The sequence below is a fragment of the Numenius arquata genome, chromosome 8, assembly GCF_964106895.1.
Source record: "Numenius arquata chromosome 8, bNumArq3.hap1.1, whole genome shotgun sequence".
Lineage (NCBI taxonomy): Eukaryota > Metazoa > Chordata > Aves > Charadriiformes > Scolopacidae > Numenius > Numenius arquata.
The window spans coordinates 10,675,887-10,697,946 of NC_133583.1; the positions used below are offsets into that span (position 1 = coordinate 10,675,887).

The 22,060-nt window shown below is 62.7% G+C and overlaps 4 protein-coding genes across 12 annotated transcripts; 2 read left to right on the plus strand and 2 right to left on the minus strand.

Annotated features, from left to right (window-relative positions):
- Positions 1-481: 481 nt before the first annotated feature.
- On the plus strand, positions 482-3,299 carry TADA3 (transcriptional adaptor 3). Its single transcript, XM_074152825.1, has 8 exons — positions 482-688; positions 810-1,060; positions 1,231-1,336; positions 1,544-1,685; positions 1,859-1,962; positions 2,061-2,170; positions 2,305-2,490; positions 2,571-3,299. The coding sequence occupies exons 1-8, from the start codon at positions 482-484 to the stop codon at positions 2,761-2,763; spliced, it is 1,299 nt and encodes a 432-aa protein (XP_074008926.1). The 3' UTR covers positions 2,764-3,299.
- Positions 3,300-3,710: 411 nt separating this feature from the next.
- On the plus strand, positions 3,711-7,542 carry CAMK1 (calcium/calmodulin dependent protein kinase I). Its single transcript, XM_074152826.1, has 12 exons — positions 3,711-3,795; positions 4,286-4,400; positions 5,147-5,278; positions 5,521-5,595; positions 5,665-5,803; positions 5,913-6,039; positions 6,125-6,200; positions 6,295-6,407; positions 6,521-6,599; positions 6,698-6,785; positions 6,889-7,015; positions 7,098-7,542. Exons 2-12 carry the CDS (start codon positions 4,315-4,317, stop codon positions 7,151-7,153), a joined length of 1,098 nt encoding a protein of 365 aa, XP_074008927.1. The 5' UTR covers positions 3,711-3,795; positions 4,286-4,314; the 3' UTR covers positions 7,154-7,542.
- On the minus strand, positions 7,496-9,360 carry OGG1 (8-oxoguanine DNA glycosylase). 2 transcript variants are annotated; one of them, XM_074152828.1, is made up of 7 exons: positions 9,169-9,360; positions 8,813-9,075; positions 8,556-8,735; positions 8,292-8,470; positions 8,079-8,220; positions 7,951-8,000; positions 7,496-7,863 (listed from the first exon to the last, which is right to left on the minus strand). In XM_074152828.1, the coding sequence occupies exons 1-7, from the start codon at positions 9,276-9,278 to the stop codon at positions 7,759-7,761; spliced, it is 1,029 nt and encodes a 342-aa protein (XP_074008929.1). In that variant the 5' UTR covers positions 9,279-9,360; the 3' UTR covers positions 7,496-7,758. The 2 variants fall into 2 exon arrangements, with proteins under 2 accessions (XP_074008929.1, XP_074008930.1); XM_074152829.1 differs by lacking the exons at positions 8,079-8,220; positions 8,292-8,470 and having other exon boundaries at positions 7,502-7,863.
- Positions 9,361-9,843: 483 nt separating this feature from the next.
- BRPF1 (bromodomain and PHD finger containing 1) lies at positions 9,844-21,879 on the minus strand. Of its 8 annotated transcripts, none has more exons than XM_074152812.1 (13): positions 21,284-21,879; positions 19,145-20,104; positions 16,677-16,839; positions 15,452-15,583; positions 14,981-15,109; positions 13,688-14,000; positions 13,054-13,365; positions 11,541-11,828; positions 11,286-11,433; positions 10,614-10,750; positions 10,399-10,517; positions 10,125-10,279; positions 9,844-10,027 (listed from the first exon to the last, which is right to left on the minus strand). In XM_074152812.1, the coding sequence occupies exons 1-13, from the start codon at positions 21,877-21,879 to the stop codon at positions 9,844-9,846; spliced, it is 3,636 nt and encodes a 1,211-aa protein (XP_074008913.1). The 8 variants fall into 8 exon arrangements, with proteins under 8 accessions (XP_074008913.1, XP_074008912.1, XP_074008911.1 ...); XM_074152811.1 differs by having other exon boundaries at positions 13,054-13,368; XM_074152810.1 differs by having other exon boundaries at positions 14,963-15,109.
- Between the last annotated feature and the right edge of the window lie 181 nt (positions 21,880-22,060).

A 22,060-nucleotide genomic window follows, 5' to 3' on the forward strand; every position in this document is an offset into this window, starting at 1 on the left:
TGTCAGCGCTTCCATATTAGGGAAGAGAGATGGAGGGCGGGCCGGACCAATGAGCGGCGAGCGCTGGGCGCGGCTGGGCCAATGGGAAAACGAGGGGCGGGGCGCCCGCCGCCGCCGAGGGCCGGAAGGGGCGAGCGGCCTAAGCCCGGCCCGGCCCCGCGGCGCCGCCCGCCCGCGGTACCCGCTGCCCCCCCCCGGCGCCCCGCTGGGCCTCCCGCCGCCTCCTCAGCGCCCCGGTGCAGCCCCCTGCCTTGTTCCCGTGATCACACTCCGGTTCCTCTCAGCGCCCCGGTGATACCCCCCCGGTTCCCCTCAGCGCCCCGGTGCCCCCCGGCTCCCCGTAGCCCCCTGCTCCGCTCCCTTTCCTCTCAGCTTCCCCTGTCCCCGGTTTTGCCATAGTCTCCCGGTCCCCCCGTGTCCCGTCCTCGGTTCTCCCCTAGCCCGCCCCCTCGGTGCCCCCCGGTGCCCGATCCCTGCCACCATGAGTGAGCTGAAGGACTGCCCGCTGCAGTTCCACGACTTCAAGTCGGTGGACCACGTGAAGGTGTGCCCCCGGTACACGGCCGTGCTGGCCCGCTCGGAGGACGATGGCATCGGCATCGAGGAGCTGGACACGCTGCAGCTGGAGCTGGAGACGCTGCTCTCCTCCGCCAGCCGCCGTCTCCGCGTCCTGGAGGCTGAGACCCAGGTGCCAGGACCACAGCTGTAGGGCCGCTCCGTGTCCCACTCCTTCCTACCAAGGGGCTGCCACTGGTCCGTCCCTGCCCAGCGCCAGGCACGGGACCCAACGAGGCATCGCTCTCTTCCAGATCCTGACGGACTGGCAGGACAAGAAGGGTGACCGGCGGTTCCTGAAGCTGAGCAAGGACCACGATGTGGGCACCTCTGTCAAACACGGGAAGCCCAAGAAGCAGAAGCTGGAGGGCAAAGGGGGCCACGGGACCGGGCCTGGCCCCGGACGGCCCAAGTCCAAGAACCTGCAGCCCAAGATCCAGGAATACGAGTTCCAGGATGATCCCATTGATGTGCCCCGCATTCCCAAAAACGATGCTCCAAACAGGTGCGTGGGTGTTGGGGGGGCATTGGGATTATTGGTCTCCTTCCTTGCAGCACCCGGTGCCAGGGCTGCCTCCAGCCTGAGGGAGGAGGTGCTCCAGCGGGATGGGAGGAGTGTATCAGCTCCCGTGGGCTCCCCTGCAGCTCTCCCTCACAATTCATCTGTCCTCGCAGGTTCTGGGCATCGGTGGAGCCGTACTGTGCTGATCTCACCAACGAGGAGGTCAGAGTCCTGGAGGAGCTGCTCAAGCCGCCGGAGGATGAGGCTGAGCATTACAAGGTGAAAAAATCCTGAGCCCACCTGGAGCCCCCTTGCCCCATCCCCTACCCTCTCTCCCCAGTCCCTCCCAGCCCTCGGCCACTGCTCTGTCCCGTTCCACACCTCACAGTGAGTGTTCCCTCCTGGGGAGGGTGGTCATGGTGCCAGGTGGGAGGCAGGAGGCGAGGCGGGAGGCTCCGGGAGCTGTGCTGAGTCCTGTTCCTGCAGATCCCGCCTCTGGGGAAGCATTACTCGCAGCGCTGGGCCCAGGAGGACCTGCTGGAGGAGCAGAAGGATGGAGCCCGGGCGGCAGCTGCTGCTGACAAGAAGAAAGGCGTCCTGGGGCCACTGACTGAGTTGGACACCAAAGGTGCCTCCGTCCCCACCCGCCTGCCTGGTGTGAAGGGCCCGGAGGGGCTGCGAGCACCCACACCCAGTGGAGCTGGGCCCTGGCCCCGTGCCCCTGGGCTAGCGGTTGCCCTGCCCTGCTGCTCACCTCTGCTTGTTTGCGGTTGCTTTTTTCCCCTTCCCATTTCCTCCCAGATGTCGATGCCCTGCTGAAGAAGTCGGAGGCCCAGCACGAGCAGCCGGAGGATGGCTGTCCCTTCGGGCCCCTGACGCAGCGTCTCCTGCAGGCCCTCGTGGAGGTGAGGGGGCTCCGTGGGGCCATGCCATGACCTGGCCCCATGGGGCAGCTCTGCCACAGCCTGGCACAGTGACCCTTCCCTTGTGCTCCTGTTCCTAGGAGAACATCATCTCCCCCGTCGAGGACTCCCCCATCCCCGAGATTGCCGGCAAGGACTCGGGAGCCGATGGTGCTGGCACGTCTCCCCGCAGCCAGAACAAACCGTTCAGGTGAGTGGCTGAGGTGGCCCTGGAGCTCGGCGCTGCCTGTGGGGACACCAAAGACGCTGGTGGCTTCCCTGCCCTGGCAAACCGCAGGGAGCAAAGGGCGTGTGGTGGGCAGCAGCCGCTCTCTGTTCCGGCAGCGTCCCCCACACCAAGTCGCTGGAGGGGCGGATCAAGGAGGAGCTGGTGGCCCAGGGCCTGCTGGAGTCAGAGGATCGGCCGGCTGAGGACTCGGAGGACGAGGTGCTGGCCGAGCTGCGCAAGAGGCAGGCGGAGCTGAAGGCCCTCAGTGCGCACAACCGTGCCAAGAAGCACGAGCTGCTGCGGTGAGCACGGGCAGGGACGGGCGCGGGCAGGGTGGGCTGCCCGCTGGGGACTGACAATCCCATCTGTGTGTCCCCCTCAGGCTGGCCAAGGAGGAGCTGCACCGGCAGGAGCTGCGGCAGCGCGTCCGCATGGCCGACAACGAGGTGATGGATGCCTTCCGCAAGATCATGGCCGCCCGGCAGAAGAAGCGGACGCCCACCAAGAAGGAGAAGGACCAGGCCTGGAAGACCCTGAAGGAACGGGAGAGCATCCTCAAGCTGCTGGATGGGTAGCAGGGGCGGAGGACCCCCCCTCTGTCATGGACCTGGGCAGCCAGTGACGGTGGCCGTGGCCCTGTCACCTGCAGGGTGGTGGCATGCCTGTGCCCTGCCTGTGAGGGACGGAGGGGGCGCAGCCCCCCCCAACGCCTGGGGTCTGCTCGGCTTCCCCACCCGGGTGACAGTCCCAGCTGCTGTCCCCCTCCCTGCATGGGGCTGTCACCGACCCAGGATAGGAGCTGAGGTCCCTCCCAGGAACGTCCCCCCACCCCTGCGGCCAGCGGCTTCCGCTCCTGTGCCCCCCCCCTTGCTCCCCCTGTTATTTTGGGAGGGTGACATCAGCCAGGCCACCACGGGGCAGGGGCGGATGTGGTGGCTGCTGCGGTGCGGCTCCCACGGTCCCCCGTCCCCTCCCTACGACCCGGGGGTGGGGGGTGTGGGGAATCCTGGCCCACGGGGCTGGGTGGGGAAGGGAGGGCATGGCGGGGGGGCGCCCGGGCTCTCTGTTTTCTGCTGCCGTGCGCGGGCAATAAAGGCAGCCCGGTACAGGCGGTGGCGTGGTGGTGGCCTCGGGGACGCGGCGGGGTGGGAGGTGGAAGGGCAGGGCATGGGGTGGGTGGGGGGAGCTGGGGGAAGGTCCCTGGGCTGGGGGGAAGGCGGGGGGGAAGGTGCCAGGGCTGCCCTGCAGCCTGCTGTGGAGGTGCCCCACTGGTGTCTAGCCAAGGCACCCACTCGTGTCTAGCCAAGGGACCTACTCCTGTCCCCAAGGCACTCAGTCATGTCTACCGAAGGGACCCACTCGCTTCCCCACAACGGACCCACTTGTCACACACGCGCACACACACGCGTGTCCCCACGCTCACGCGTGTCGCATCCTCGCCCCTCCCTCCCACTGGCGGCGGGGGGGGGGGGGAACGGGGGGGGGGGCAGAAGGCCCCGCCCCTCCCCGTGACGTCAAGACCGTCCGGCGGCACCGCCGCCGCCGCCGCGCCGGGAGGAGTCGCCGCCGCTCCGCGCGCGGGGCCCGGGGCCGCCGCAGCGTCCTCGGTAAGGGCGGGGACGGGGGCGGGATGCCCACGCCAAAACACGCACACCATCACATCCCCCCCCCCGACACCCCGACACCGGCCTCGGTACAGGGTGGGCACTACCCGGGGTTCCCAGCCCTGCTCCCACGCGTGTCCCGCACGGTGTGGCGGTGGCAACTGGGGACCCCCTCCCACGCACCCACGCGTGGCCACTGCCCCTCCCGCTGCCCGCCCGCCACGCGACCGCGGTCGCGTGGCGGGCGGGCAGCGGGAGGGGCCCAGTGTGTGACCCCCCGTGAGGCACGCCACTCCGAGATTCCTGCGTGGGAGGGGGCTGGAGCAAAGGCACAGAGCTTGTCCCCATCACCCTGTGATGACAGCCATCGACCAGGTCCCCTCGGAGCACCCCGTGTCCCAATGTCCCCTTGCCCCACAGCATTCCGTCGCGCCCCCCCCCCCCCCCCAATCCTCAGAGCATACTGACACCCTGTCCCCCACTCGTGTCACAGGTGGGAGTGGGTGGCCCCCACGGGGCACCATGCCGCTGGGGCAGGATGGGCCCAGTTGGAAGAAGAGGACGGAGGACATTCGGCGCATCTACGACTTCAGAGAGGTCCTGGGCACGTGAGTCACAAGCCGGGGGGGGGAACACACACACCCCAGTGACAACCCACTGGTGGTGTGGGATCCGGCATCTGCTCCGGCTTTGCCAAACCCGCCCCATGGAACCGCGCCAGCTCAAATATTGGCCCAAGGCGGGGGCCACCGCCAGGCTGGCAAACGATAGCCCACGCTGCCGGGTACGGGCAGGGGGTTGCGGTGCTGCCTGCCCTGCCTGCCACCCGCCTCCGGTGCCGGCCGGTCCCCCTGGTGCCGACAGCCACCCCCGCTGTGCCGCATGTCGTGCCGAGGGTGCCCGCCGGTGGTCCCCCGGCTGGCAGAGGGGTGCCCGGTGTTGCCCGAAGCGCCGTAAGGCTCTTAGGCTGGATTAGCGGGTTAATTACGGCAAGGCTTAGGGCCCGGCGGGGCGCGAGCACGCTGCCCGCCACCTGCCACACCTGGGCACCGCCGATGCCGTGGGGCTGCCAAAACCCACCTGGGGGCCCATCCCCAGCACGGCTCGGCCCCGGCTGCTGGCAGCACCACGGTGTTATCCTGCCTAATAAGGGGACGGCGCAGCCGTGCCAGGAGATGCCCGGCACCCCATCCCTGGCAGGGCCTGTGTCCGGCTCCTGCTCCGGTTCCCGCTCGCTTTTCTCCTATAAATAGCTGGATTTTCTGACCGTTGCCATGGCAATCGTGGCACAGCATCAGCGGCTCTGGCCGGCAGCACCCCCTGCTCAGCTCACCCCTTGCCGCCCCCCACCCAGGGGGGCCTTCTCCGAGGTGGTCCTGGCGGAGGAGAAGGCGACGCGGAAGCTGGTGGCCATCAAGTGCATCGCCAAGAAGGCACTGGAGGGGAAGGAAACCAGCATCGAGAATGAGATCGCCGTCCTCCACAAGTAGGGGCTGTCATGGTGCGAGGGTGGGGGTCCCGCTCTGTGCCCCCCCTGCCCCCAACACTGTTCCCTACTGCCAGCACCCATTGCTGGATGTTATCGGCAGTGCTTAAAATAGCCGTCGGCGCGTGATGCCCCACGGGGCTGAGCACGGCTGCTCCCTGTCTGGTGGGGGCCGGGGTGGGGGGGCAGCGGGGGGCCCCCCTCACACACACCCCCCCCATGCCTTTCCTCCCGCCCCGCAGGATCAAGCACCCCAACATCGTGGCCTTGGATGACATCTACGAGAGCAGCACCCACCTCTACCTCATCATGCAGCTGTGAGTGATGTCAGGGGGCCCGGGGGGGCCTGGGGGGGCCGTGCTGACCGGCACTGCCCGACCACGCAGGGTCTCGGGGGGTGAGCTCTTCGACCGCATCGTGGAGAAGGGTTTCTACACTGAGCGGGATGCCAGCGCCCTGATCCGGCAGATCCTCGACGCCGTCAAGTACCTGCATGACATGGGCATTGTCCACCGTGACCTCAAGGTGAGCTGGGAGGTGGGGGGGGGGAGAAAGGGACACAAAGCCCCCCCATCAGAGTGGTGGGGACGGGACCCCGGCATCACCCCTCCCTGACCTCCCCCCCTCCCCGCAGCCCGAGAACCTGCTCTATTACAGCCTGGACGAGGACTCCAAGATCATGATCAGTGACTTCGGGCTGTCGAAGATCGAGGGCTGTGGCAGCGTCATGTCCACGGCCTGTGGCACCCCTGGCTACGTGGGTGAGCACCTGCTACCACCCTGGCTGCAGGGTTGGGGTCCCCACCTGAGGTTGGGGTCCCCCCTCACTCCTGCCGTCCCCCCCAGCCCCTGAGGTGCTGGCGCAGAAGCCCTACAGCAAGGCGGTGGATTGCTGGTCCATCGGGGTCATCGCCTACATCCTGTACGTATCCCCCCTCCCGCTCCCCTCCCCTCTGCGGGTCTCAACCCACTGGGGCAACCCAGAGCCAACGTCCACCTCCCTGCCACCGCCCCAGGCTCTGCGGTTACCCCCCTTTCTATGACGAGAACGACGCCAAGCTCTTTGAGCAGATCCTGCGGGCCGAGTACGAGTTCGACTCGCCCTACTGGGATGACATCTCGGACTCGGGTGAGCCGGGCCCACTGGGGTGGTGGGGGCTGGGATGCCAGCGCGGTGGCATAGCGGCCAGGGTGGGGGATGGCGGGTGCAGGTGCTTATGGCTGCTCCATGCCCTGTCCCAGCCAAAGACTTCATCCAGCACCTGATGGAGAAGGACCCCAGCAAGCGCTTCACCTGTGAGCAGGCCCTGCAGCATCCCTGGTAAGAGGGTTCCTGACATCATCTCCCCTTCCCTGGCTCACCCCATGGCAGCTGTGGGACAGGAGGAGCCCCCCACACTGATCTTCCTCCCACCCCAGGATCGCTGGGGACACAGCCCTGGACAAGAATATCCACCAGTCGGTGAGCGAGCAGATCAAGAAGAACTTTGCCAAGAGCAAGTGGAAGGTAAGCGTGGGGTGCTGGGGGGGATGCGGGGAGTGTTGGGGGGTGCGGAGGGCCCCCACCCTGGGCACACTGTCCTGGGTGACGGATGCTGTGGGGTTGGCAGCAAGCCTTCAACGCCACGGCGGTGGTGAGACACATGCGGAAGCTGCAGCTGGGAACCAGCCAGGAGGGCCCTGGGCAGACGACTCCTACCAGCCCCAGCGAGCGGCTGGGGGGAGGCACCAGCAACGGTGAGCCCCAATCTCCCCCCGCCGTTCCCGTCCTGCACCCTCCGGGGCTGCCACCAGGCTCTCACCCCGCTCCTCCCCACAGGGTCAGACTGTGGGCGCCTGCCCGCCAGCAGAGCTCAGCGCCTCCTGCCAGACTGAGCACAGCCCTGTACAGCTGCAGCCTGGGAGGCCGGGGGGAGTCCAGCCCTCTTGTGGGCACAGCGTAGGGTGGGGGGGGCCTGCAGTGCTGGAGCCGGGGGGGGACAGCACGGTGGCACCCTGCCCTGCTCACTCTGTCCCCCAGTCCCGGGTGTGTGGGGCTGCCCCCCGCCGCAGGCTCGCAGCAGAGCTCTGCACTGGGACAAGGGAAGCCCCTAGGACCTCCCCCCGCCCCGGCTCGGGGCTGCGTCCCGGGCCCCCTCCCTCCTTCCCTTCCCTTCCCGTCACGCCTGCCCCAGCACTGCCCTGCCCCACACCCCCAGCATGTTCAAGGAGAATTTTCCAAATGGATGTTTCTATTTTATTGCTTGTAATAAAGGCAAGAGGCCAACACGGCTTGGCTCGGCTCTGCCCTGGGAGGGGCCAAACACAGCCCTGCCCCCCCCACCCCAGCCTTACTGCCCTGGGCCACAGCTTGCCGCAAGCACACAGTGGGCAGGGAACAGGCAGCTGCCCACATCCCTGCACATTCCAGGCAGGGAGCTGGCGCAGTGATCCCCCACCACCACTGACCGTGGGGGGTCTCTGTCCCTCCTGGGGTGTCCCTAAGCAGGGCTGTGCCTGCGGCTGTCCTGGCCTTGGCTCCTCCTGTCCCGGTCCCGGCTGCTGGCCGGCTCCTGGCCCTTGCGGAGGTCGGCGCAGAAGAGGACCTGGAGTGAGGAGAGGCAATAGGGTGGGCATAGCTGAGGTGGGAGGCGAGGGCTGAGCCCCAGCATGCCTGGGAAGGGGGTACTCACCGCCTGTGCCCATCCAGCACGGGGACCCCACAGCCCACGGAAGAAGTCACCTGTGAAGAGAGGGTGAGCGCCAGCACCAGGGTCATCGTCCCCATGGGTCCCACATCAAAGCCCAGACCTGCCCTCACCGATCTCCTGGTGGGCCCGGGGGGTCAGGCTCCTGCCGCCCAGCGCTGCACCATAGCGCTGCCGTGCGATGCGCCACACGTGGGTGTCCACCGGCACCGCCTCCGCCTTGTCCAGGGCCATCAGGCAGACGCAGTCGGCCACCTGCCACCGGGCAGCACCATCAGCTCCTGCTGCCGGCACTGCTCCCCTTCCACTGCCATCCCGGTACCCACCTTGGTGCCAACGCCAGGCAGGGCGCACAGCACCCTCCTGGCCTCGGCGTAGGGCACGGTGCGTAGCCGGTGCAGCCCCTCGGCACCGAGCCCCTCGGCAATGGCCCGCGCGCTCCCACTGACAAACTTGGCCCGGTACCCGAAGCCCAGTGCCCGCAGCTGGGCCTCGGCGTCAGCGCCTGCAGGGGGACAGTGGTGGGACGTGGGTGGGCACAGGCGAGGCCATGGCAGGGTGGCAGTGGCAGCGTCGGGGCAATGGTGGACCTGTGAGCGCCGAGAGGGAAGGGAAGGCATGCATGGGCCGGGCGTCAAGGCAGCAGAGGCGGCGGCCGAAGGCCTGGCAGAGGCGCTCGATCATGGTGGTGATGCGGGAGATGTGGTTGTTAGAGGTGCAGATGAAGGAGAGGAGGCACTCGACGGGGTCCTGCCGCAGCACCCGCACACCTGCTGGCGGGATACAGTGAGGAGATGCTGGGTGGGTGCCCGTGGCCATTCCCTGTGGCCCCACGGCGCCACCTCACCTGGGAAGTCACCAGCCACCTTGCGGAAGAGGGGGTCGGCCGCCCCCCAGGCGCGGTACAGGGCCGGCAGCCCCACGTCTAGCTGGAAGTAGTCGCGCAGGATCTGATCCGTCTCGGCACCCTCCGGCTCCGACGCCTGGGCGGGACGCCCGGCCCCCTCCTCGCCGTACACCGTGTACCACAGCCGGTCCCGCTCCTGCCTCAGCGTCCAGACGCGCTCCCCCAGCACGCCCGTCCAGGCCCCAGGGCTGCTCTCCCACCACCTGCCGCACACCAGGAGGTCGGGGCCGGCCCTGACCCCACCGGGCCAAGGCCATGGCGGGGGCCGCTGTTCCCAACCCCCGGGGCGGGCTCACCGGAACGTCTGTCCCGACGACAGCACCAGGTCCAGGCGCAGCTCGGCCGGCGGGCAGGGCAGGGAACGCCACAAGGACGGGCAGGCGGAGGGGGCGTCCCGCAGCTTCATAGGGGCCGCAGCCCCACGGCGCGATCAGGCACCGCCGGCCCCGCGGCCCCACTCCGCCATGACACCCGGCTCCCACGACCATAGAGCTCCCCTCCGCGCAGGGCAGAGCGTCCGCCCCCTCCCCGCCGCGCGACGGCGACGCTCTCTCCTAACTTCCGCCCGCCGCCCGGAAGCGCGGCCCGCCGCCGCCCTGCACGTGCCCGCAGCGGAGGGGTTTTTATTTTCTAAGAATCAATAGATTTTTTTTTTTTTTTCTTTTTTCCTTCCTTCAAAATAAATACAAACAACGTCCGAGCGCGTGGGCGGGGGGGGGGAGGGGCACCGGCCGGGGGGCTGGGCGGGGCAGCACGGGGAGGGTGAGGTGGGAGGGGGAACCGCCCCAAGGAGAGCAGGCACCGGGACGGTGAGGGCCTGGCCGCCCCCCCCCCCCCCCCCCCCCTTCCCCTCCCGCTACCCGCCTCCCGGTGCCTCCCGTCCCCGGTGGGTGCAGACCAGCTGCACGGGGGATGGGGTCGTTCCCCGAGCCCCGTTTGCCCTGAGATTCGGCAGGGGAGCGGCGGCCGGCTCAGTCGCTCTCGCTGGAGTCGCTGCTCTGCTCGCCCTGCACCTTGTTGCGGTGCTGCATGGCGCGGTGGTAGGCGATCTGCACCGACTTGCGGATGTTGGACTTGCGGCCCTCCAGCATCTTCTCCTTGTCCAGGTCCTGGTTCACCCCCAGAGGCACCAGCTTCGTCCGGGGTAACCACTGCCTGCGGGGAGAGGGGGGCCACCTCGTTTGAGGGTTACAATCGTCTCTGGACAAACCCCGCCCCCCCCCCCGCCAAGCCCCCGGTGCCCCGGCCTTACCAAGTGCGCTTGTTGTCGAAGAAGAGGACAAGGTAGAGGTGCTCGCGTGCTTCCTGAGTCATCTGCTCCCCCAGCTTCAGCACCTCCAAGGGGGGCACGGGGATGGGGACGCCGTGGTGGAACATGCCTTCCCGCGGCATCTTGGGGTCAATGATCTACCGGAAGAGCAGGGGAGGGGGCTGAGAGAGGAAGGGGGACCCCCAAGTGCTCCTCTGGGGTGGATGGGACGTGGGTTTTGGAAGCCCCAGCACAGCGCGTGGCTGTCAGTACTCACCAGTGCCGGGTAGGAGGGGTACCCCCGGCACTTGGCCCACACCAGGTCCAGGGCATCCAGGGAGGAATCCTCATCCTCGGAGAGCCACCCCGTGCTGCGTCCCATGCCCTTGCGCACCACTGCCAGAGGAGAGGGGAGGGGGGGGAGTCAGCTCTGCCCCCCCCCCCAGGTGACAGCACCAGCTGGGCTCGCAGCTGCACGGCCGCAGTACTTACTGCCGTGTCCCACGCCTCGCCCCGTGCCCACGGAGTAGGACTCGTTCTCCGTCCCCGATGTGTCCTCGCTGCTGTCCTCCGGGAAGTTCACTCGGGAGAAGGAGGGCTTCCCTCTGCCCTGCTTGGAGGGCGTCGTGCTGCAGAGAGAGGGAGGAGAGCTGTCAGTAGGAGCCACGTTAAGCTTCCAGAAACCACTTTTGAGACAGCCAGCCTGGCAGGACACCAGGGCTCGTGGGCTCCAACCGCCGGCCTTGGCAGCAGGAAGGACTCAGCAGAGGCACCAGGGAGAAAGGTGGGACAGTGCTTCTGCTGGAGAGATGGCCAGACCCTCACCCAGTTTCAGCTGGGAGGAATCAGAAGCCATGCACTGCTCCAAATCGGAGCCGCAGGGAGGAACCTGCTAGAAGGGCCGGTGCCGGAGCAGCCACTGTGCCAGGAGGGAATGCCCCAGTTCATGCTCCCTACTAGCCCTTTGCTGCACACTCACAGCTTTAGGTTCTACATTAATAAAGGCACAAACCCCACAGCTTTCTAGTGTTTAGCTAACAGCAGCCAGGCTGCAGGAGGGTGAATGAGATAGGTACTGTCAAAACATACTCCTTATCCGGAAGAGAGCCACCCACTGCCACCCTGGCAGCACCAGTGCCATCGGAGCTGCGCTGGAGATGGTACCTGGTACGGTCTGAGGCGGCGCTGCTGCTGCTGCTGCTGCTGGACTCCGAGTCGGAGCTGCTTCGGGGAAGATTGCAGTCGTTGCGGTACACCAGGAAGCTCTTCTTCACTGGCTGGTTCCCGCTGCTGAAACCGTTTGCTGGCAGGTCTGCAAAACACCCCACCAGAAGAGCGTTACAACCATGAGGGACCCCACCACGTGCTCCTGACAGGGCCATGGCTGCCCAGCTGCACAGGGAGAGCTACAACACCCACCCATAGGAGCATCTTCGGTGGACTTATCGCTGTCACTGTCTGAGCTGGAGCTGGGGCGCGGGCTTCGCCCCCGCTTCCTCTGCCGCTGGGAGGACCCCATTATCGGGAGCTGGGGGGGCCCGATGGGGCTGTTCCCGTGCCCGGGAGTGATCTGGCTGTCTCGATTCTTCGGGGGGCGTCCTGGACGTTTTGGAGGGCCTGCAGTTTTAGGGTTCTTCTTGGAGAAGAGCACTGAGGTCCTCCTGCCAACTTCGTGTGCTGGAGTAGAAGAAGAATTGGGACCCAGACCTGGAAGAGAGAGAAGGCATCGGCTGCAGCCCACAGGACCCAGCAGGGACCACACAGCAGTAGCAGCGAGCAACAGCTTCATTTCTTAGGAATGTTGTATCAGAAGATCCTCCATCCCGAGCTTTGCCACGCCTGTGCCTTCAGTGTCAAATTATCCGGTCTGCTGACAGTAAAAGCTAGATGGGGACAAAGAACACTCCACCACCACGGGATGCCCTCCTTTCTCCCAGGCAGCAATCTCAAAGAGACAGAAGTCAAGAATAGGAAGCGAGCAGGAATAATCCCTTCCCATGACACGCAGCAGCTGAGAAGCTCCACTGCACCCTTGAAAGACAAAGGCCCTGAAACACTCACTTCTTGCAGAAAAGCCAGCTTTTCCCAGTGCTTAGTGGGGCAGAACTGGGATGCAGAGGTGGCAAACCGCAGCTCTGGCTGGAGCTTTGGCTGTGCTCCCCATGGAGCCCAGCTCAGCATGTCTGTCCAGGAAAGCAGGGAGCTGGCGGCTGGCCTGTGTTCAGCTCCCAGCCCCAGGAGGGCGTCTGGAGCTCGGCAGTCAGTGCTGCTGCAACTCCCTCCTGTGCCCCCAAGCAGAAAGGGGCACTGAAGGCAGCCTGTTCCATAATGCCCCTAGAGAAACCAAGCAGCGTGGCAGAGCTGGCAGGGCCTGGCAGGAGGAAACAATCCATCTCATGCCCCGCATCACACAGCTGCGACTCTCAGTCTCAGTCTCTGGAACGACATCCAGTTCCTCGGCCGCATGGGAGGTGAGCTCATCAGGTGAACGCTGACTGCAGCTGGGAACACTGGCAACCTGCAGACCCTCCCCAGAGGCTGTGGCTGGTCCTGATGCAGGAGGTGGCCTCCTTCAGCTGCCAAACCCACCTGCTTGGCAGGCACGGCTCACTACAAACTACACAGCAGAGCACCATCCTCAGGTGGGCATGCCAGGAGGCACAGACATTGTACTCTGCACCCGCCCCTACAGGAAGCACTATGGGAAACGAGGGACACCTGCAGGGGAACAGGAGATAAAGGACTGTTCCCCCAAGAGGCCACCTGCCCTGCTTTTAAGGAGAAGCAAAAAGTGAAGCTGTGTGGAGCTGCCCATATTGCCCTCCTGCCTCCAGAGGCAGCTGGCAGGGCAGCCTCTCCCCCAGCCAAGCGTACTTAGAGGCAGTTTCTCCACCACTCCCCAAAACTGGAAGTATTCTGAAGGGACCAGTACCTTTGCCAGTCTCCTGGCTGCTGCTCTCTTCTGCAGCGCTGTCTGTCTGCAGGTCCTTCTCACAGGGATTGTGTGACTGCAGGACTCCCCTGGCAGAGGAGCTGTGCCGCTCCAGCCCATCTCGGCCCAGGTCCCGCGGGTGAGCGAGTTTCCGCCGTAGGACTGTGATTTCCTTCTTGATCATCTTGGCCCGGCGGGACCGTCCTATGCTCTGCTTGCCAGCGTTTACCTCATCCAGCCGCTCCAGCAGGATCTTCAGCTGCTCCTCCAAGGGCAGGTGCTTCTGATTCTCCGAGAGCAGCAGCCGCACGTCTTCTGGGGGAGCAAAGGGGAGCAGATGGATGAAAGAAATCAGGAACTCTTTGGAGCTCCTCTATGTGAAAGGACATGGGGCAATCCAGGTTCCCCATAGGAGGGAAAGTAGCTGACATGGTACCAAACACCTGTGAATATGGCAAGTTACCCTAAAAGACCTGGAGAAGGAGCCCTCTCCAGGGAGTGGCCAGACACAGCCCAGGTGTCCAAGTGAACCTCCCGTGGGAGGCAGCTCCAACGGCCCCCCAGGTGCCCCGACTCTGCCCAGGCTTTACCTCTAAGTAGCCCTTGTACCCCGGGACAGGGCATGAGTACCCACCGTCCTCGATGTCTTGGACCTGAGCCTCTTCCACCGTTACACAATGGGGGAAGTGCATGCCTGTCTCAAAGTCAATGCCCATCTTCTCCGCCTGCCGGCGAGCCTGCCGGAGGACGGCGCCTCCCTGCTCCCGCAAACGGATGGCTGCCCGGTAGAAGATTGTGTCTTTGGCATTGTATTTCAAACAGTTGTTGATAATGAGGTTGAAATCCTCCTCAAAGTCGTCGAAATTAAGATAGCGATAGGCTTCCAGGTTTTGTTTCATTGTCTGAAAATCCATCGGCTTCTTGATGTGATCCAGGTAGTCGGGGACCTGCGTGAGGAAAGAGCCAGAGCTAAGAACCCGGGAGCCATCAGTTAGCACTACCTGCTCCAAGAAAACAGTTGTTAGAGGAATTAGGTATCGCTCCCTGTGTTCTGCCCAAATGCACATCGGGGAATGCTGTCTGCTTTTGCAGCTTGAGGAATAGTAACGCCTCCGGACTAGAGAGCCCATGTGCTGTACTCAACATGTTAGAGCAGATACGCTCTCTGAAGCGTTTTTAAGGCTCCAGCGCACATGCCAGCATCCTGTCCTCTCCTCCCGTCTGCAGCCAGCTGGGATCCAGAACACTACACGGCATTCCCCAGGGGAGGAAGCCACAAGTGCAGCCCCTGGGAGTGAGGGTAAATGCAGACAGGTAAAACAGAACCATCCAGGCGGCAGCAAGGGCTGCAGGTGGGACCACACAGCCTTCCTCCCCAAACTCTGCTGAAACACCTCTGTGCTGACCTGCTGCCAGAGCCCTGCAGAGCCAGCGTGACCTTTTCCCACCTCCCCAGGCAGGTACTTGATAATGGTCTCAGGAATCATTTCCCTTGCCCCTAGCAGTGACAGTCTCGGGTCAAACCCTTTTCTGTGCCGTGCTTGCTCTGTCATCTAGCAGAGGCCTTCATGAGAGGACAGGTAAGAGTGGGCTGCCTGCTAAGGACTGGCATTCTGCCTTTCCCAGCAGGAATTCGCAGCCACTTGCAGACACTGGGGAGTCACCAGCAACACACACAGAGGAAGAGCAAGTGCTGTGCTCCTGGCTGCCACCAGCTCAGCTGTTCTGCATTCAGCTCACCCAGGAGGGGCATCGATGCACACCCCCCTCGGGTGAGTGGTGCTGGGATGCGTGAGCTAGCACCAGGCTGCCCAGGGGAACTCCGGACTGGAGAACACCCTGGGCAGCCCCTGGCATGAGCAAGGGACAAGTTTGAGTGAAGTAGAAATCTGGGGGAGGGGGTTCTTACTTCGTAGATTTCTGTTACCTCAGACAGAGGGACCGGCTCGCTGAAGATGTTGCCTGTGTCTTTCTCCTGCAGCTGCTCGAGCGTCTTGCGGAGGAGGATGAGGAAGGGGGTCAGCTGCATTTCCAGTGCCACCTGCTGCACTTTGATCTGAAACAGAGTAACAGAGTGGGGCTGAGCCCCCTGCCCAGCAGCCAGGCGGCTGGGACAGTCCCCAGGGAGCAGCGGTGCAATCCTGCAGGGCAGTGACACCTCTCCTTGTGCGAGGGGCTGCACCTCACCCCCCATCTCTGGGGGGAGCGAAGGTGTAACACCAGCTCCAGCACCTGCATGTCCCACCTCAGCCTTGCAGAGCAGCCACCTTTGCTCAGAGCCGCTAGGACAGGGTGCAGCACGGCCGAGGGGACCGTGGCACATGCCCTACAGCACTCCAAAGAGCCCATGCTCATGCCCACCCCAGCAGCTCCCCAAGGAGGGACAAACAATCGTTACCGTCTCTCTCTTGAGCTTCTCCCGCTTGCGTATCAGCTCCACCAGCAAGCGTGCACGCTCTAGGTCATGGCGGAGGCGCTGCCATGACTTCAGCTGCTCCTTCAGGGCCCAGTTCTTATCCTCAGTGTCTCTCTGCGGGAACATCAGAGACCATGAGCTGACAGGAGATGTGTTCCCATCTCCACCTTCCTGACCATGTGCCAGGGCTCTTCACTGGCACAGAAGTCCCGGTTCCCTTATTGTAACCTAGGCGGGTGACTCAGAAACAGTCCCACCCATGGCCAGAGCTGAATACCTGCTCCTCGGTCACCAAGCCCTCAGGATGCCAGGAGGTGGACTTCCTAAGCCTCTGGAAATACTCTTCCTAACACGACCTTCTGCCTGCAGCTGCCCAAGAGCACAGATCAACAACAGCAGGATTTGTGTTGCTGCTCAGAGCTCCAGCAAAGGGCAACAGGGCAAAAAGGGAACACGGCTCTGGTTGCTTTCACTTCTGGAGCACCAAAAAATGCCGACTTTCGCTCTGCCATAGCCAAAGATGAGCAGAAGCAGCCTCAACTCTTCTCCAGCAAATTAAAATGAGAGGGGGCAAAGGCAGGAGAAACCCCTGCCCAGTCACAGTCTTCAAAGGGCTCAGAAAGAAAGATTTAGAGCTCGGACAGGGAGCCAAAAGAAACTTCTTCCTCTCTGGCACCAGAGACTTCACATCTGTGAAGCACTGACTAAGGGCTGAGGCAGACAGTGGGCTGGAAGCAGCACGCACAGGGAGTGTTCCTGGAGTGGTTTCAGAAACTGGAAGCGAGGTCTTGGTTCCTTCCAGACTGTTTCTGGAGATCTCCGGCCATCTCTCTCAACACTTGCTGACACAGCAGCCTCAGACTAGAGCCATTTCTAACAGGTTTGCCGTTGCCACCGGCTAAACACAGGCATGAGGAAGGAGCTAACTTATGCACGGCAGCATGAGACGGCAGGATTCCCTTCCTGTGGCAGGCTGCCAACAGCGTGGCTGCCTGGCAGATCTCTGAACGCTGAGAGCAGAGGAGAAGGTGAAGCAGCAAAAGCAGCTGGGGCTGCCCTAACCTCACCCGGGAGCTTGTACCCATGGCCCTCCCCTTCTGCACCTGCAGGCACCGCCTGCAGCAAAGGCTTTGAGCCCACAGCTCCGAAGGCACAGGAAGCACCCATGTGTGCACCCTGGATAACCCCCAGCACCCCAATGAGCAGCCCTTACCTGGTCACAGTTTCTTTGTGACTGCAAGTGTGTCTGAAGGCGGCGGAGCAGAGGGACACCATTGCGGGACTGCCTCTTCAGAGTCCAGTAGCTATGCAGCCTCTGCATGAACTGGCTCTTCCTCTGGATGGTTAAACGGTTTGTAATCTTACTGAGCCTGGAGAAGGGAGAGGAACCACAAAACCCATCAACAAGGTGAGCCTGGCTGCTGCAGGGGAAAACCTGGCTGGGGGGAGCAAGGCCACTTGAGAGCAGCTCCTCAGGTGGAGAACACCCTTTCCCATGGCAGGAATTTTTGTAACACCAAGTCACGCAGGGCAGCAGCACCCCTGAGACAGCCAAGACAGAGGGTGCCTGGAAACATCCAACCTGGCCTTTCCAAAACAGACTTTTCCTTTCTACCTCCTGCCAAATTTCAGGCAAAAGCCTGGGGCAGGCTGCACCAGGACAGGGTGCAACACAGCCACATCAGGGACTGGACCTTTAACAGCTCCCACAGTCCCCAAGATCGCGAGCATTTGGCTATCCCAAACCCATTATTTACCCGGCTGAGGGCCACCCACAGTGACAAAGGCCCTGGCCAAATGTTACCAGACAAACTTGAGCCCCAAGGAGCCCAAAACTCAACCAAACCTGGCAAAGCTCGATGAGAGAACAGGAGGCATGAACACAGAGCTCCTACGTGAGCTAACGAAGGACTACCCTAAACAGCCCAAAACATCACAGAAGAGGTTTTCCTACTCTCTATAACTTCAGGAAGCCTGAAGGGGCTGTGACAGGCTCATTCAGCAAGGCCGGACAGAGATGCCCTGCTAGCAGGGAGCCAAAGGGACGAATCCCCAGCATCTCTAGGCTTCACAGGGACAGCTCTTCACAGGGGATGACCCGACCTGCATCAGCCTCAGCTGAAGAGGCTGGAGAGAGCAGCCTCATATGCCACCGCCGGCCAAGCACAGCTCCCACAGGAAGACATTTGGCATTCTGGCAACAGCCCTTGAAGAATAATTAATCCCAACAGGAAGGCCTGGGGAGAGGTTAACAGCTTCTAGCTCAGTGTGGGTTTCACTGCAAGCACAATGATAGCAGCAAGAGCCTACAAACTGCCTGCCAACGCGTCTGCACATGAGAAAAGAGGCTCCGGCTACAGAGCAAGCCCCGAGTGAGCAATAACATAAGGTTGGGACACAGACAGACTGTGGCAAAAAGCCAGCAACCGTGTAGCAGAGATCTGCCTCCACAAGTCACCAGAACACTGCCCAGAGAGCAAAACCCATGGCTTCTGCGTGGTCCCCTCCAACCACACAGGAGCCCTGATGGTCTCGAGGGTCTGCAGGGAAGCAGCAGTCCCACGTCCCTGCCCTGTCACAGCTGTGTCACATCTGCTCAGCAGTCAGCGGCGGTGGCTGACAACCACAAAGGCAAACGCTTCCATGCCCAACCTGCGTTTTGACTGTGTGATGCCTGCTGCAGGGTGACAGCAAGATCCAAAACCATCTCAAGATGCTTCTATGTGCTTTTGCATGCTGCCGAGGACACACAGAGTTATGAACTAACTACACTGACAAATTTAGGCAAGGCTCTGAGATGCTGTTGTTTCAGGACTTGCATGCCAGCCCAATGATCAGACCAGAGTGAGACACACAGCAATTATACCTTAACTACCAGGCGTTTGCACCTTCCCGTGAGCCCTCAAGAGTTGGGACAACCCCTGGTAAGGCCTCGAGTATCTGCCTGACAGCACCTATGCTGCCCTCATGCTGTGAAGCCAACCTCATGACAGCTGTGTCCCTTGGTCCTCTCCAGCCACCCCTTGCAGGCAGCTGTGCAGAGGCTTCCCGCTCTGACAGGCAGCACCGAGGCAGAGCTGCTGCCTGCGACTGGCAGAAAGCACTGAGGAAGCCCAGCAAGGGGTAAGCGGTTGCTGGGAGGGATGAGCTGCGCTCAGCAGGGCACAGGGATCCCCATACAAGACCTCTCTGCTCCAGAGCCAAAACAACCCCTGGGGTTAGCTCATTTCCCAGGCCTGAATCGCTCCCACACTTCCCTCTTTTTCCCAGCGCAGCCCCAAGGAGAAAACAAACCTCAGTAGAAAGGAGAGCAGCCCCCTCCTCTCTCCCCTGTTTACTCCAGTGCCTGAGGTCAGCACAACAGGAAAGGAGCGCTGGGAACCCACAGCTGCTTCCTGACGCGTCCGGGCAAGTTCATTCTCTGCCGTTAAACTAACAGCAACTATTTCCTGCCCCGCTGAGGGCCCAGACACCTTTGCGGGGCAGTGCATCGCTCTGCCTCTCTGCAGGACTCCCAGAGGAAGCCACCAACAGCCCTCTGCGAGAGTGAAGCAAAAAGTACCTGTGCAAAAAGCTAAGGAGAGGAAAAAGATAACGCCCGCATGAAAAGGGGGACAGAAGGCATGGGGAAAGGGAGAAGTTTCTCCACAGCTGAGGGAAGGTGGCAGGTCGTACCTGTGCGGGGGGATGCAGGGCACGGAAACCACTGGCGCCGCGGCTCGTTTCTCTGCCAGGATCTTCCGTGCCTTCTTCATCTTGATCCTAGACTTGGCCTTTGCTTTTTTTACTTTCTCGGAGCTCCAGCCTTTCCCCTCCTCCTCCTCCTCCTCGTCCTCCTCTTCCCCCTCGCTGTGGGAGAGGGCAGGAAGCCTGCGCACGGAGCCCGGCGGCGTGTGGATGTCGCAGTAGGCCGTTTTGCGCACACTAAACGAGGTACCGTTGGCCCCCGTCTCCCGGACAGGCTCCATCTTCATGTACAGCCCGGCCTGCTGGGCGCAGGTGACATGGAAGGCAGTGTAGCAGTTGGCTTTGTGACACTGGATGCAAGCCCCGGAGCCACGCTGCTTGCAAATGTAACAGGTCAGCTTCCAACGGGCGGGCGGGATGTGCTCAATGCTATCAATGGGCTCCAGGAAGACAGTGTTGGCAAAGCACACCTCTGGGATCCAGAGGGCACAGACCACGTGTGCCCAGCGCCCATCGTCCGTCTGCTTGAAGGCCCCCCCCTTGTTCGGGCAGAGGGCACAGTCCACGGCTCGCGAGGGTGACTGCAGGCACCGTCGGCAGAGCCACTGTCCCTCCGGGATGTAGGGCACCCCATAGCACTCCTGATGCACAGCCAGGTTGCACATGTCGCAGAAGAGGATGACGTTGCTGTTCTGGCACTCCCCGTCGTTGCAGATGCAACAGACGGCATCCTCGTCCACCAAGGCGTTCGGATCCCCCTTGTTGTGACTCTCGAAGTAGGATTCCTTCTCCAGCCTGTCCATCAGATACTCAAAGATCTCCTGGGGAATGGGGCTCACGCCTTCAGTCTTCCGCCGCTCATTCATGATGTCCAGCCAGATGTAATCTTCCTCGTCCATGTCGTACTCCACCTCCTCATCCAGCTCCTCTGCTGACTTCTCGATGTACCTGGAAGGACAGCACGTGAGGGTGAGGATACGGCTGGTGAGGGCTTGGACCTGCTGAACCTTAACTCCCACATGCCAAGGCTGAGGGAACATTTAAAAGCTACAGCCAGGCTCTAAGTCAAAATAAAAAACTGGACAAGGCAGGAACATGCAGAAGCAGGAGGTGCTGCTGCACCCTGAGCAGCACAGTGGCACCACAGAGCACTGGGCACAACACAGACTAAATAACACTTGTCTAATGGGCAAGGCCTTGGAGACCCATCAGCGCAAGATGGGAGCCTGAATGAGCCACCAAGCAGGTGCTAAATGCTCTGGAGACAGCAGCCTCACACCTAAGACTCACAGCAACCAGGCATGGAGGCAACACATTTCATTAATTCTGATGAGGGTGTCTGCGGCCTCTTCTCTTTCACTCCCAGTTGTGGGTGAGGGAATGTTATTTAGAGAGAAAAGAGCCAGAACCTCAAGGCTACTGCTCCAGCGACTGATGACAACCACCCCCAGCCACCTCAGTGAGCAGCACTGCGGACAACTCAGGGGGACACTTCTTTTCCAACACCCTCACATAACATAATGTCATTAACCTGTCCCTGGAATGTGGTGCCAGTTTCCCAGGGCGCGTGGCAACTAGGATGGCAGGGGTGGCCACACAACTCTTACTTTGGTTCAGTATTAACTCTCTGCTCAAGGTATTACTTTGGGCTACTGTAGTTGCCAAATCACGCATGGGAAAAACATAGGACAACCAAGACACAATAAGCCCGCAAACAGACACATCTTTATGGGTACACCTTGGTGCTGGGAGGCTCTAGAGCTACCCCAGCACACCTCTGAAGAGTGACAGAGAAGGCAGGACACGTTTGTTTCTTGTTATAACTGTACCTGCCATCCCAGCAAGGAAAGAGAGAGGCAATCCAACTGCCAGCAATGACCTAAGCAGTGACAAGTGCTCTGAAAGCACAAGACCCCTCAAAACTGGGGTGCAATGCCAGACAGAGCTCGGAGAGCCTGAAGTCATGCAAGAGCCAGCTCCGTGGGACCCGGGAGAGGCAGATAAAGGCCATCTCCACAAGCCACAGACAAACTGCCTGCACAGAAGCGGGGCCAATTCTGCCTCCAGACACAGGGCACGAGCTAGAGCTGCCTGGGAGCCTCCTCACGCCCCGGCTACGGACAATACCTGTAGTACGAGGTGGGGCGAGGTGGGGCGTCAGGAGTGTCCTGCTCCAGCTCCCGGTACACCACCTCGGGGAGCTTGGGGGTGGTGCCGGCCGAGGCATTGTGGTGATGGTGGTTGGAGTCCTTGCGCTTCTCCTTGTTCTTGTGCTTGCCGGATTTGGGCGGGACGCTCTGGGTCTCCGTGTTCTCCTTATTGCTCCCGTTCTCGGGCACCTCCTCGGGCACCTCCTCGTCCTCGGAGACCACGTCGAGGTTATCAAAGATGCTGATGCGATGGACGCGGCCGTGCAGGTCCACCTCCACCATGCGCTGGGCCTGGGCGTAGGTCATCACCTCTCGGCCCGGCGACTGGGAGGTCTCGGAGGGGCTGGGCGACTGCTTGTTGGCGGCGCGGGCCTGCCGCCCCTTCTTCTTGTGCTTGCGCAAGGGGGTGTGCTGGGGCGGGGGTGGGTTGTCGTGGTCATAGTGGTAGAGGTGGTACTCGATCCCGCTGTAGCTCTTGTAGATCTTGCGGCAGGTGCCCACCGGGCACTCGTAGGGGGGTTTGGTGGCCCGCAGGTTGTGGCAGAAGGTCTTCACGTCGAAGTCTACGCCCATGGCGGGGCTGAGGGGGGCCGAGGGGGGGGTTAACGCCAGGACAGGCCGGGCCCCCCGCCCCGCCGCCCCCTCCCCAGGCCCAGGCCCAGGCCCCGGCCCCGGCAACCCGCCCTCCCCTCCCTCCCTCCGGCCGCGCTCACCGGCCCCGGGGCTGCGCTCAACGGGCGGGCGCGGGCGGCGG